The 14,849-nt window shown below is 37.0% G+C and overlaps 2 protein-coding genes across 2 annotated transcripts; one reads left to right on the top strand and one right to left on the bottom strand.

Annotated features, from left to right (window-relative positions):
• The first annotated feature begins 640 nt into the window (after nucleotides 1-640).
• Nucleotides 641-2,824, top strand: LOC117569256 (uncharacterized). The gene has a single exon (XM_034250330.2). It carries the CDS (start codon nucleotides 641-643, stop codon nucleotides 2,459-2,461), a length of 1,821 nt encoding a protein of 606 aa, XP_034106221.1. The 3' UTR covers nucleotides 2,462-2,824.
• Nucleotides 2,825-5,356: 2,532 nt separating this feature from the next.
• Nucleotides 5,357-7,403, bottom strand: LOC117566784 (uncharacterized). The gene has a single exon (XM_034246327.2). It carries the CDS (start codon nucleotides 7,401-7,403, stop codon nucleotides 5,574-5,576), a length of 1,830 nt encoding a protein of 609 aa, XP_034102218.1. The 3' UTR covers nucleotides 5,357-5,573.
• Nucleotides 7,404-14,849: the final 7,446 nt, after the last annotated feature.

The following is a 14,849-nucleotide window of genomic DNA, read 5'->3' as shown; positions in this document are numbered from 1 at the left end:
GAAAGGGGAGTTTTTAGCGGGTCAGCATGCATATGCGATCCCGCACAGCATAGTTTGAGACGTCGCTATGGTGGTGTGTAGACATTTTCTTCCCTACCTCAAAAAAAAAAAAAAAAATTATTATTATTATTATTATTATTATTATTATTATTATTATTATTATTATTATTATTATTATTATTATTATTATTATTATTATTATTATTATTATTATTATTATTATTATTATTATTATTATTATTATTATTATTATTATTATTATTATTATTATTATTATTATTATTATTATTATTATTATTAAAATAGAATAATGAACAAGATTCAATCTTTACATTTAATGTTTAATTACATTATTAAATTATATCTACTTGGATCCTCCTAATAATTTTTAGCACATTGAAGTAGTTTCGATTGACATTTATCGTTTTCACAAAATAAACTTTTATTGACACAAAATGTTCGGAAAACAATAAATGGTTGTTAAGCTCCTGAGCATTAATTGCTGTGTTATGGCAGCTTGTAAGTTGTAATCTCTGGAGGCATTTGCCTGTGGCAATTAACTGACCGAATTAATCGGTTCAGATGCTTAACAAAACGTAACCATTACGCATACGCACTGTGTACGCATCGAAGTAAGGTCATGTATTGGTCGCATTGGTTGCTGGGAGTGTTCCTGCTGATGGCATTTCAACTGTTGGTCAATGGTTGGAATTTAAGGTACATTACCGGACTGTTGATGCCGTTCCAAAAGATGATTCAGTTTCAGGAAATTGTGTGGTTTATCAGCCAAGAGCTTCGCACAGAGCACACGGAGCAAATGGACCGGTTCATTCGCATAATGGCAGATTCCTATGGCATTACTCAGATTGTCGTCTACAACAACTCAGAGATGCGAATGATTCGATCCTCTGCCAAGCGTAATCACATGAGCATTGTGTTCACCACCGGAGTCGAAGATCCAATTATGAAGGTGGTCAACAAAGTGCTGCTGGCCAGGCACTATTACTTCAGTGTATTTATGATGATGGATAAGATTGGAGACATGGAGCCTGTCTATGAGATGTGTCGCTTTCTAGGCGAGTATCAGTTTGAGAATTCGCTGCTGTATTTCGAATCGATGGATGGAAGTAATCAGCTCTTTGGCACCGCAAGATATCCCGCAAAGCAAATTGAGAATCGCACAGATCTCACAAGGTATTTCCAACGTAAACGCAGGGAAATGGTTAACGCTCAAATGGATGTGAGAGGCTTCAGTTTTGCGACACCATTGCGAGAGGACGCCCCACATTTATTCGAGGTTGGCGGACACTATGAGGGCAGCACCTATCGCATCATAGAAACATTTGTTCAGCATCTCAACGGAAGCTTCACTAAGCTGGAACTACCCAAGGATGCACTTGGCGGTCAGGTGGTTAATATGAAGCTAACCCTGGAGCTGGTGCGTCAACGTCGCATTGAGTTCTCCGCCCATGCCTACGCGCTCTTCAGGTCCGACGATGAGCTGGAGAAGAGCTATCCTCTGCTTGTGGTGCGCTGGTGTTTGATGGTGCCGCTGTACAACAAGGTCTCCACCTATTTGTATGCTGTGCAGCCCTTCTCTGGCGTCGTGTGGTTCTTTGTGGTTGGCGCTTTTGTGGCTCTGCTGTCGCTGGAGCTGCTCTGGATTTGGCTGTCCTCAGACAGTGCTGCAGAATCCTTCATTGCCGCTTTGCTCAACTCTTTCTGCTACATCTTCAATATAGCAACAGGTCGACAGTTGATGCAGCCATCAATACTGCGAATTCTGCTTTTAGTCACAGTCTTTTTCCATGGCTTCTTCTTGTCTGCATACTACACTTCGACACTCGGCAGCATTCTGACTGTGAATCTGTTTCACGCTCAGCTCAACACAATGGAAGATCTGGTGGAGGCGCAACTGCCAGTTATGATCATCGACTATGAATTGGAGTTCCTTTTGGAAATGCAGTCTGATCTTCCGACGGAGTTTCGCAAACTTCTACGACCTGTGGACAGTGGAGTCTATACTCAGCATCAGATGGCTTTCAACAGCTCGTATGCTTACTTTGTGACCGAGGATACTTGGCAGTTTTTGAATGAACAGCAGCGGCACTTGAAGCAGCCTCATTTTAAGTTTAGCGACATTTGCTTTGGTTCCTTCCACCTTGCCTATCCTATGCAGATGGACTCATCCCTGTGGCGGGACCTCGAGTACTACACATTTCGCGTGCACTCCTCTGGGCTGCATAATTATTATGCCAGAATCAGTTTTGAATCTGCATTGCGGGCGGGAATTGTGCAGCGCTTGCAGGAGAACAAGGAGTATACCTCGGCGGGACTGCAACATCTTGCGATTGCATTTATTTTTCTTCTGACCATGGCTGCAATTGCGATTATAATCTTCTGCCTTGAGCTAAGTTGGGCGCGTATTTTACGCTCTGTCAGTGGCAATTTAAATATTTAAATTATTGTCAACTGGTGACACTTTTTTTAAAGAGCAATGAATTTGAAATATGTAGACCTTTTTGCGTAAATAACGTAAGCGATAAAAACCAAACTTTAAAGAAGAAAATTTCTCAAAGTTTGTGTATTAATTGATAATGTGGTTAGGTCGCATATGTTATACTCAATACTTAATTGGCTTTTACCCATAGTTAATGCTATATAAAAAGCAAATTGACAAAGCGTTGCTTACGTTTCACGGGAATTGTTCGACATAACATGCACTTTAAATAAATACACAACGAGCTCTGCTCGCACTTCTATGTTACTTAAATAACATATTTATTTATCCAGAAATTATAATCGTTCTTCGCCAAGGGCATTATGACTCTGCCTGTAAAATATCGAAACATTGTGGATAATAATAGAGCATATTTGGTTAAAATAAATACGTTTGCATACTATAAGAAAATTAGTTGAATTTAAATTAAAACAAGTAAGAATGCTACTGTCGAGTGTGCTCGACTGTGAATTGCAAAACTGATTTATTAATTCATTTTTAAATATACCAAATTAATATATTACAAAAATACTATTAGCGCTAGTAAATCTACGCTAACTTATACATTTATTTATAATCGAAGCCTTATAATAAATAAATAATAAATACTTCAAATTCAATTTCAATAATATCAAAATAATGGAAAAACGGTATTACACACCAAGCCCTATATTTTCTATATCGATGTGCTACTTATACATATGTGGATTCAAATTAAACTAAGGAATACAAAATATTTGTGATTGTGCGATAGCATTTCTAATCTGATAACTGTTGTCGCTTTCTGACATATTCAATTATTTCCTGAATAACGTATAAGACTTTGAACGGATAACAAATTTTCAGGAATCATAAACAATTTTAGTTATATATCAAAAATCTAATTTTCAAATGACAAAAGCGGGCGTAGAAAAAAATTAAAACAAACTTGATCTGCGTGAAAGAAAAAGTGCACGCAACAAAAATTGCAGCTTTTTCTTGTATAGTATCTGAGATATTGGTAATCATACAGGCAGTCGGATAGTCAGATAGTCAGTTGGTGGGACGACCAAGAAGAATATACATATATACTTTATATATTATTATTATTATTATTATTATTAAAATTTAATATACACCTGGCCTTTGCTTAACTCTGACTCTTTTAGCACGAACTCGGTCAAGGTTACAAGGTTACAAATTTGCTCCCATCCCCCGCTAACACGGTAAAAACCTCGTTCTTACACAATTTTTTTGATAAGAATTCACCAAAATGAGAAAACATGTTGAAACAAACTGGCTTAAATGATAAATGCCACCAAATGTATTTCAAATTTGATATGAATTGAAACATACAGTGGCGTGTAAGTCTGAGTACGTGCAACTACTGACTTTGGGTTCGCGTAAAAAAGTTATTAGTAAAGTAAATGAGCCCAAATTTGTTGTGTTTATTCTTTGAATATTTATTAACAAAATCGTATACAAAATATAACAAAAAAAAAAACTAATTGGTCTGATTAAGAAATAAAAAACAAAAAAAACTCACATGTACTCAGTTATGCTCATTTTGAACACTTTTCAACAAACGCTTTTTTTTTAATTTGGTCCAAAGAGCCTTATTTATATTCATACTGGTATATTTTCTACCAAATTTGGTAATTTTTCTTTTAGAATAGCTCTCCATTCTTGCTGGACTCGTTGCTGCATCTCGCGCTAGCTTGCTGGTACTGATTCGTAGAGTCCCAATCATCTTCTCATTATCGACCACAAATTTTCGATCGTATTGAGATCAGGACTCTGTGCTGGCCACTCCTTTAACTTAAAATGTTGTTTTGCGATCCATACTTTGAGGATTTTGGTCGTGAGTTTTGGATCTCTATCTTGTTGAAATATGATGTCTCTCTCCTTATATGCAAATTTGTCAACAAAATCGCAAAGATGGGTTTGCAAAATATCTAGAAAGTCTTCCATTTGCATAGTTCCATCTATTTTCTTAATTGGTCCAATGCTCCATCAAGTAAAACAGCTCCAGACCATGACATTTCCTCCTCAGTGTTTCGCAGTTTCTTGTACAAGGCGTATTTTGTTAATAAATATTCAAAGAATAAACACAAAAAATTTGGGCTCATTTACTTTACTAATAACTTTTTTATGCGAACCCAAAGTCAGTAGTTGCAAACATGTACTCAGACTTGCACGCCACTGTATGATCTCCTTGCTTTTTAACATTTTTAAGTTTCTATAAAGTTTAACTTGTTAATTAATTATATGAAGCAACTTTTCTAATATAATACCAACTTTTAATGAAGAAAATAAGAATGTTATGCATTTATTAAAAGCATATGCATAATTACTTTTGGTTAATTTTGATCAAATATATGAAACTTTAATAAAAACAGACCAAATTTGAACAATAAAAAAATATTTTTACTGCCAATTTGGAATTTTGCGAACGTAACCCCTTATTTTGTACTGACTCCATGTATCGCTTATCAATATTTCGCTTAACACGAGGATTTCTAGGAACTTAACCTCCGTGTTAGGCGAGGGCCAGGTGTATATTAAATTGGCTCCGTAAAAAACCGTTGCTCACAATTACATAAATAAATACAAATAATTATATAAGAAGACTTTTTTAGAGTTTAATTAATTAAAAGTTATCTCAAATTCCGATGTTTTTTATTGTAATTAAAATTTTGAAGACAAATATTCAACAAAATTTGGTGCGACATTTCCGTAAATTACATTGAGGTTAGCTTATTTGAAAATGAGTATTACTTATTTATATTTAAATAATTAAAAGTATTATATTCTCTTTTTATAAGCAATATTAACATAGACAGTGTTCGACGTTGTATAGAAATTTGATACCTATTGTGAGAAGCATTAGCCAATTAGTAAACTAATTTTAGGGAAAAGAGAAGTTCTTAACTGAGTGTTATTTGGGATAGATTCTGAGTATATTCTACGTGGGATTGAAAATACATTCCTTTGCACTTCTTAGTAATATCGAATTGTGACCAAGTTATAATATGACAATTATGAGGGCTCTCTCTACGCAGGCTATTAATTTGACATAAAGTACTATTATACTCTAGGTTCTCCTTAATCGCCTGTAAATTCTCATAAGCTCATGCCACTTCATCTCAAAGACAAATGCAAATCCGGCAAGCACCAGACCCAGACACCAGGTGCGCACCATGCTAGAGATGAAGCTCATGCTAAGAGGCGTTGGTTCATCCTGGTCGATGTATAGCCGAAAGTAGTGCATGCGCAGAGCTGCCCAGAAAGCCTCACGTTTCCAGTGAACCTTCAGGCCAGACTGTTGTGAAATCAAGATAAAGTTCTGATGCGGTGAGCGAAGATGTGAATCGAGGTGCATAGGATAAACATGGTAGAAAGGTCCCGAACAAATCTCTGTCAATCGAAAGATGGGCCACCGCAGGTGTTTCTGTTGCAAGTTCATGAAATCCCAACGATCTGAGGGGACAAAGAAGCCATAACTGGCATTCATCCTGTCCCGATGATGCTGCAGCACCTCAGCATTGACGATGTCCACCTGTTGCAAGAAGCGTGGCGAATAGGTTTGCGGTGATCTCGCCAGACGATCGTACTCATAGCTCTGCACCAGGATGCGCAGATCCGCATCAATGATGTCCTGCAGCGTGTTTAGTTGTCGAGGTTGAGGTGCCGAAGTCAAGTAGCTGGCCATCTTGGAGATGTACATGTTGGAGCAGTTGAGACCCATGATGAATAGTATCACGTAGAGAAAGCGCATTCGCAGCGTAGCTGGTTTCATGATCGACAAGGGCGGATTGTTTGTAATGCTGCAGATGCACTGAAGCACAGCGCCACTAAGATCACGTGGCCGTTGTGGGGAGCACAGCCATATGGCGAAGCTCATGTAAGCAATGGCCAAGAGCAAGAGTAGCCAAACGCTGTTCTGCAGAGCCTCGCGGACGTACAACTCCTGGAAGGACTCGTTGCTGTAGGGCACCATGATGCACCAGTCGTTGATGCCAAGCGGATAGCTAATGCTCACCGAATAGTTGCCAATCAGATCCGTAAACGAGTGTATCAATGTCTCGTAGACACCCTGAGCAACCAGCTCCAGCAGAGTGGGCAAGTCGAATGATTTGATACTTAAATTGGCGCTTGTGTCCACAATCTCGGCATTGATAAACTCGAGGAAATCCTTAAAGAACTCGGCACTCGTGCCGTAAACCTTTTGATCAATTCCCTTGAATACACGTGGCAGATCATCGAATACGGGAGTACGTATCTTATATCCTTTGGTGTTGATGATACTGCTGGTATCTTTGAACAGATGTTTGGAGCGCCAGGTGCGTGTTTTATTCACAACCTTGGGCGTTGGATATGGCTGAAGCAGAAATAAATTATTCTTGATAGTTAGCAGAAACGTGTTAATAAACTGTTTGGTCCATGTCCAGTCGAGCACATCCTTGACCTGTGAGGAGAGTGCTTCACTGTGATCCTGGTCCGTTCGCAACTTGGGAAAGAGCACAAAGATAGTCTTTAGCCAACGCATTCCCCGAAGACTCTGACTTGCCACGTCCATGATGGGATCACTGCGATTCGTTGTGCAGACGAGCACCAACGAAGGTGTGCTTATGAGATCTCGGATCGATTTGTCAGATTCGATTGGTTGTCTGACGAATATTCTGGGCACATATGGAAATGTCAGCCAGAAGTTGCTAAAGAACTCGATGGCACCTGCATTGTTGAGATTCAGCTGCTCCGAGATGAAGAACACAAAGTTCTTGAAATGCTTGCTGCGATCGAGACGCAGTACAATGTCCAAAACGAAGCTGTTGTTGATAGTATGCAGCTGTGTTAATGGTTCTATGTTGGAGCGCACAACGCTGTGCTGGTTAAGCATTAGCTCTGCTTTGAAGTTGTCCATTGTCGATTCGCAACTGAATTACACGCTAGTTGAGTATCGACAGCCATTGCTGCCATTGAGAATGGCATTTCAACACATGCCTGACATATTTCGCCAAACGAGCAGCGAGCATTTTATTGGCCAGCAATCAAAGTGTTTACACTGGATGACAGACAACCGACAAATCCAGGAGCGAGCAAAATGAATTTAATCGCGTTTTATCTGGAATGCGAAAACGTGGCAAGGCCTCGTTTGCACCTCGGTGCGCTCCGGTCGCATATTTATTGTACATGTTTATTGACTCATAAAACGAAAACACCTTTAATCTCAAGTGCAAATCAGTCATATTCACTATTTAGACGTATTTATGCAAAGGACCCCGTATAATTGGACAAATCGTTGCGGAACATGCAAGCTTTACAGTGTCATTATTGTGGTTTGCGCTGCAATAGCAATTAAAAATCACGCATACGCACCATCGAACCTGGCACGCACCTCACAATTTGTGTTGCCTACTTTTCAGCGTGGCTTCGACTTTAGCCCGAGGCCGGTTGCGAGGTGGTTGACAATGAAAGTCCCACTGGCGGACAATGTTGTCGTTGCACATCTCATTAACTTTTAATTGCTGCAAAATTTCATAATTGAGTCAAAATGCCAACGGACAGAGCCGAAAGCATGCGAGCTTATCGAGTTACGTCTAAGCTTTATGGCCGAGCAAATGCAATTAGCCACAAACTCTCGCCTCCCCTCTCCAGACACATGCACACAATGGACTAAAAGACACAAAGCCATCCATATTGTTGTTGCTGTTGTTGCTGTTGTCGATTGGCCTGCAGCTTAAATAATGTATTTATGATTGATGCCTTGCAATAGGTTTTGTACTCTTACTCTGCACACTTAACGGATAAGACTGGACTTAATGCCATATTGACAGCACATGCTTTTATCTATGTTGCCGTTTCTATTGTTTGTCCGATGATTTGTCAAATTTTAGCGATTTCACGCTTACGTACGTAATTGTAATACGCATTACGGAAAGTCAATTTTAGTCACATTGTTGTCACATTTCTGTGCACATTTGAGCACATTTGTGGCAAGTATCGTGGGAATTGAGGCAGCTGGTCACACAGCTAAACAGCTAAACAGCCAAACACCTGGAGCTACACTTCACTTGCCCTGCCTTGTTGTTGTGGCATATGTTTCAGGATTGCGGCGCCTTCAGCTTTCAGCTTCCTTCGCCCTGCGCTGCCCTGCCCCGTCGTACCTCGCCCCTCATCCTTAGCTGCTTTTTGTTGATGGCATCTCTCGCGTTGTCGTTGTTATTGCTGTGGTTTTTAATGTGTGCGCCCCAAGCGCTAAAATACATTAAGCCAGCGTGTTGAATCGCATTCTCTCTCTCTTTTTCCATCCATTTATATTTTCAGTTTTTTATTTAGATTTAAATGCTGCGCTTCAGTGCAGCTGTTGAGGAAGCTTGAAAACCAGTTGTCACGAAATGATAAACAAAATAAGTGATTCTCTTAGTAAGCACAAATCTTCACATTATTGCAATCATTATTCATTTTTCGGCTTTATAACATGATTTATTGATTTGAAATTGCACTTACATCGGCTGGTGATGGAGGATGCATTGATACTTGATTAACTTACAAGAAAATATGAAAAATGTTGGTTTATTTAATTGCAAATTAAATAATTTTAATGAAAACTAGATGAAGATAATTATTATGGAATGTGTTTAGAAATCATCTTATTGAATAATTTGGATTTTTTGTAGATGTTTGATTTTTTTTTTTTTGTATTTGTACTTTCATTTTGAATGGAAAAAATGTTGTAAATTTTGTATTTTTTCGGTTTTATATACCAGCTATGCATATGATAGAAGGGTATTATAATTTTGTACCTTCAGGAAACATATGTTATACACACATATGTAACAATCAGAAGGAGGAATCTCCGCCCCAGGAAGTGTATATATTCTTGACTTTTGTTTGATAGCACTTGTTATATTTGCTCGCAAATAAAGTTTGCTTCAGATTTTTCCGCACCGCAAATCAAAAAATATTGAATAGCAAGCGTAATTTGATGTACATGTATGTACATGTATGTACATGAATTAAGATTGTATGAGTTATTTAAAAAATAGTATATATTAAAAACAGTTTCTGCAGTTAGGTCTTATTGGTTTTGGGTGACAATCTAGTATATTCTGTACCATATTGTATATTTTAAAAATAATAGTATATCGATATACCAAATAAAGACTTCTGTGTATTTTGATATATTTCCGGTATATTTTTACTCAATACCCACAGGGTAGAAGGGCATTTTAACTTTGTGCCTGCAAAGAAATGAACATACATACATATGTATGTAACAGGCATGCCGCCGACACTGCAAATGGACAAAAATATATATAAAAATAAATTTTAAAACTAGAGCGATGAAACATATAATAATAATAAAATTTGGTTGTGATCAGAAAATTTTAGAAGTTATTGAAGAAATACTATTGTATGGGAAAAAACTCGTACTACAATGGAGTCTTAACATAGTTACTTTGACTGATAATCTGGTATTTTTTGCACTCAATGACATATTTTGAATTATTATAACAAATGGTATATTTTAAGTAATTTGTGGTATATTAATTTAGTATATTTTAAAATAAATACCGCACTATTTTGATATATTCTCAATGGGTTGCGGATATTTCTCAGTTGAATACATTCGACTATAGCTTTCTTATTTGTTTCAAAATAATGCTGCATAATTTGGCTTTTATTTACAATGTGTAGCTTGTATCTCACATTCGATCACTTTCGACTAAATCTTTCTTACATTATATTTGTATGTTCTGCAATTTTTAATATTAATAATATAATTTCTTTGCTTTTTTCAACTTTTTACAGTTCGTGTTATATAAAATATAGCATTGTGCTAGATAAATACATACATATATGTACTTATTTATGTGTATAAAATAAGAATTTAATTTTTGGATCCAAATACAAAGATTTGTATATTGACAACAATTGATTACCTGAGTAAGTAAGATACAAAGTTTGTTTATTAACGCTTTAAAAAATGTATACGAACTTTAAACAGAATACATATATTTTCAGTTAATAAAGTTGCACGCGTATAATGCAATATACAATATATAAATGTTTTACTAGCTATCGTACAGAATTTTAAAATAGCTTTAAAATCCATGAAAATTTCCTTATAATTAAACTATATTCTCATTGAAAGCAGTCCATCTGTGTTAGTAGCTTTGCTTCTTGTAGAATACCAACTAGTCTAACAAGCACAATATTAAGTTATAATTTGCCAGTCCATAAACAGTTTTTTTCCAGTATTTTTCCCCCACAAACTTTGGTTTTTTAGTTTGTCTAAAATATCTTATTTCAGATTGTTTTAGTTACACTTTTGTGCTGGCTGCACATTTGTGGGGGAGTTGGTTGTATGTTTTTGCCATTTGGAAGCGGAAGCAAAATGTTGCCAGTGTGTGTGAGTGAGTGTTGTAGTTGAACGAAGGCTCTCGAGTTGTATCGTTGCTTTTTCTGTTGCTGTTGCTGTTGCCGTTGCTCATGTCAAGTGGCAGCTGCTGGCCTCCGTCCTGTGGGTCCTGCTGTCCTCGTGTCCTCCTCCATCCGACAGTTGCCCAACACTCTCGACATTAAGCGCCGCCCACACGTTTACACCCCCACACCCACACCCACCTATGGCAACTGGCGAGCGAGAGCAGGTGTGTTTGACTGGTACCGCAGCATGTGTCGAAACATTGCCAACCACTGGACGCCCTGTGTGTGTGTATTGTTGCTTGGGTGTGTGTGTGTATGCGCGCGTGTGTGGCTGCAGCTAACTGTTAAGCGAAATTACCGCAATCTCCGCACGTCGAACAATTTTTAATGCTGAAAAATGTATTTTCTAATTTTCTCTCGTTTTTTTACCCAAGACCTCAGTTTATTTTGGCTTTGTCAGTTTGTGGCCAACTCTGGGTCTTACAGATGTAAAGAATGTGTATCCTCTTCACTTGCCTGCAATATTAATGAAAAATAATTATTTTGCCATTGAAGCTGACCTTTTTTTTTGCTTGCCAAGCGTTTAAATACAAAGAACTTGAGCGACATTCAATTATCGAGCTGTAAATGACAATAATACCCTGTACAATTGAGAAAAATTACGGTATTACTGAATTAATTGCTTAAATAAGTAAAGCGTAGTTAATTTTGTTAATCAAGTGACAATAATATGTTATTAGTAGTAAATATTGTTTAATAAGTGTCTATAATTTTTCAATTCTCACTAAATTCTCTATATGATAAAACTACTTAGGTTAAATAAATTGCAGAGCAGAGTGCTTCAATATTTTTTATAACAGCATATGGCACAGTTGATTCCTCTCTTCGCTTGGCCTCTTGTATTCTTCATTTCTTGCTTAAGTTGCTCTCATTTTACCTGGAGGATGCGCATCACTGGCAAATGCAATTTGCACATTAATATCGGAGCAGCTAATTTTCAATATGCAACCGACAAACTTGCAGCTGGCAAAAGCTTTGGAAAAAGGCAATTTCCGTTTTTTTGATGCATTCTTTAATGGCCCAAGCTGAGTGGGTAATGTGTGCGACAGAGAGAAGGAGACAGAGATAGAGTAGGACAGAAAAAGAGAGAGAGAGAGAGAGAGAGAGAGAGAAGGCAGCAGCAGCCGTGAAGCTGATATGCCATTATGCTAAAAGTTTGTGTGCCAAGGAAAATGTGTGAGAAGTACAAAGAAGAAAAGCACTAATAATGTTATTCGATACGAGTCATACGAGCTTGGCGTTAGAACGCTTCAAATACCGTTATGGCATTACATAGTCAATAGCGTGATAGAGTGTGGCAGAGAAATAGAAGGAAGCGTAGTAGAAGGTTCATAAGTATATGAGAGTAAAAACTGTAGTAATGACACTGATGAAAGAACAACTTAATAATGAATGACGACTATAGAAAAAATAATGATAAATATAAACGTTCCACAGCGAAACTAACATAATTTTAATATAAATGAAATTTGTATACCCGCTACCCATAGGGTAGAAGGGTATTATAATTTTGTGCCGGCAGGAAATGTATGTAACAGCTAGAAGGAGGCATCTCCGACCCTATAAAGTATATATATTCTTGATCAGCGTCAACAGCCGAGACGATATAGCCATGTCCGTCTGTCCGTCTGTCCGTCCGTCCATCCGTCCGTATGAACACTTAGATCTCAGAGACTATAAAGATAGAGCTATAATTTTGTGTGCTCGACTGCGAGATACCCGCTAACCATTTTTAATAAAGGCAAAATATTGCGGTATCATTTTCAAAATATACCGAAAATACTAAAAATACTGAAAATATACCAAATGGTATGTTTGGTATATCGATATAGTACACCATTCAAAATATACCATAACCGGCACAATGTGCCAGATTGTCGGCCAAAGCAACTCAGACCACTAGTAAGTAGGCGTTTTTGCCCATACAAAAGTATTTCTTTAATAACTTCGACAATTTTTATCTGATCGCAACCAAATTTTCAGAAATCATAACTACTACAGAAATTATTGTACTTACCAAAATTCGTAGCTCTAGCTTTAAAATTACACTTGTTATCCGATTTTTTTGATTTGCGGGGGCGGAAGTGGGCGTGGCAAAAATTTGAAACAAACTTGATCTGCGTGCAAATATACCAAATGCTGTCGAAAAAAAATTATAGCTCTATCTCCTATAGTCTCTGAGATCCAGTGTTTCATACGGACGGACGGACAGACGGACAGACACACAGACGGACAGACGGACATAGCTATATCGTCTCGGCTGTTGACGCTGATCAAGAATATATATACTTTATAGGGTCGGAGATGCCTCCTTCTACCTGTTACATACGTTTCCTGCCGGCACAAAGTTATAATACCCTTCTACCCTATGGGTAGCGGGTATAAACATATCGTTCCGTTATGAAATGTATGAAATTTTAAAATCAATTACTTTTTGAATGTCTAATTATATATGGCTTGAACTATATATTTTAGTTTAAACTTAAATTATAAACAAAATTATAATATAAAGTTAATAAGTAAAAGCAAATAACGTAGTAATAACATCAAGAATAAATGATACCAGAAAAATAATAATACTAATTGAAATTGTGAATATATTGTATATTATTGTATTATACAATCATACTATAAAATTTAGTTAATTAAAAAAAAATGCATGTATTTTAAGCTTAAATTTTTAAGAATACAACTTAGGTTATAAATTATCTTGCAAACATATTTAAGGTAGTGAAATCGTATACATTTTTTAAGTAATATAATTTTACATTATAAAGTAAATTACATTTGAATTTCTGATTATAATAAAGCTTGGAGTGTATAGCAAAAGACTTGCGTTATGAGTTTATTTATATTGGATTATTGTTACTTTTTATATAACATTGTAAGTCAATTAAAAGTATTTTGATAGTCATAGCTTAATTAGTGTAATTTACAATAATAAAGAAATCCTTTAACTTCTCTCGCACCTGACAACATAAAATTTTCCAACTTAGTTTGGAAATGGAATGAACTTCAAAGCCATTCAGTTCAATTTTGGTTTGAAGCAAAAGCGTAAGAAAGCAGAGGAAGGGAATTGAAAATACTTAACAATGAGCCAGAAATCCAAATTCCTCTGTTCCTTAGAAGTTCATTGTGTAGCAAGTAATGAGTACAAGGCTCATTGTTGTTTATCCAGCACAAGTAAAAGACGTTGGTTAAATTTAATTTTATAAGTAAGAAAATTTTTAAAGCCATGGAAGGCGATGGCCGGGAATGTGTTTGGGCTGCTTGGGTTGCTCTCTTAACCGCTTTGGCATTTTGGCAGCTGGCAAAGATTTCTTTTTCTGTTTTCTTTTCGCATTTCTCACTGCATAATTTAGCCATTTTATGCAGCGGCGGCAAATGAGTGAAAAAAGAGAAGAACGATGTACATAGAGAATAGGGGGGAAAGTGGCGCTATGTTCACGCCTTTTTTGCTTGATTTTGAGTTTGCCTTTTGCCTCATTATCTCTTTTGGCCAAGCAACAATTGTTGTTTGCAGGCAGACAAGAAACGTTTGCTAAATGAGTCAAATGGAGGCTCCTTCGGGTGCTTAGGTCCTGGCTGGGTCCTCGCTTCTTTTCCTTCTTCAGTAAGTGCAACTTTTTGGGTGCACTATAATAATGTTTGCAATTAAACTAATGAAGTCATTTGAGCTCCTCCTCACTGACCTTTCTCACTTAACCTTTTCTCCACTTCTACCCCTGTCCCTGAACAATTTGTAGTGAGCTCTGCTCCATGTCAAGAAGTGAAATGGTTTTTGATAAACTTGTTCCAAGTTTTCCGTTTTCACATTTCAGTATTCCCGTTTTTTTCTCGCTCAGGTTCCCAAATTTATTTTCCAATCTGCGCAGTGTTA

This window comes from Drosophila albomicans, chromosome 3 (assembly GCF_009650485.2).
Source record: "Drosophila albomicans strain 15112-1751.03 chromosome 3, ASM965048v2, whole genome shotgun sequence".
In the NCBI taxonomy this organism is placed as follows: Eukaryota; Metazoa; Arthropoda; class Insecta; order Diptera; family Drosophilidae; genus Drosophila; species Drosophila albomicans.
Note: the sequence above shows the minus strand (reverse complement) of the source record. Positions and strands in the feature narration are given on the sequence as shown.

Coding starts and splice junctions, on each gene's coding strand:
- LOC117569256 (XM_034250330.2), top strand. CDS start 641: ATGTATTGGTCGCATTGGTTGCTGGGAGTGTTCCTGCTGATGGCATTT.
- LOC117566784 (XM_034246327.2), bottom strand. CDS start 7,403: ATGGACAACTTCAAAGCAGAGCTAATGCTTAACCAGCACAGCGTTGTG.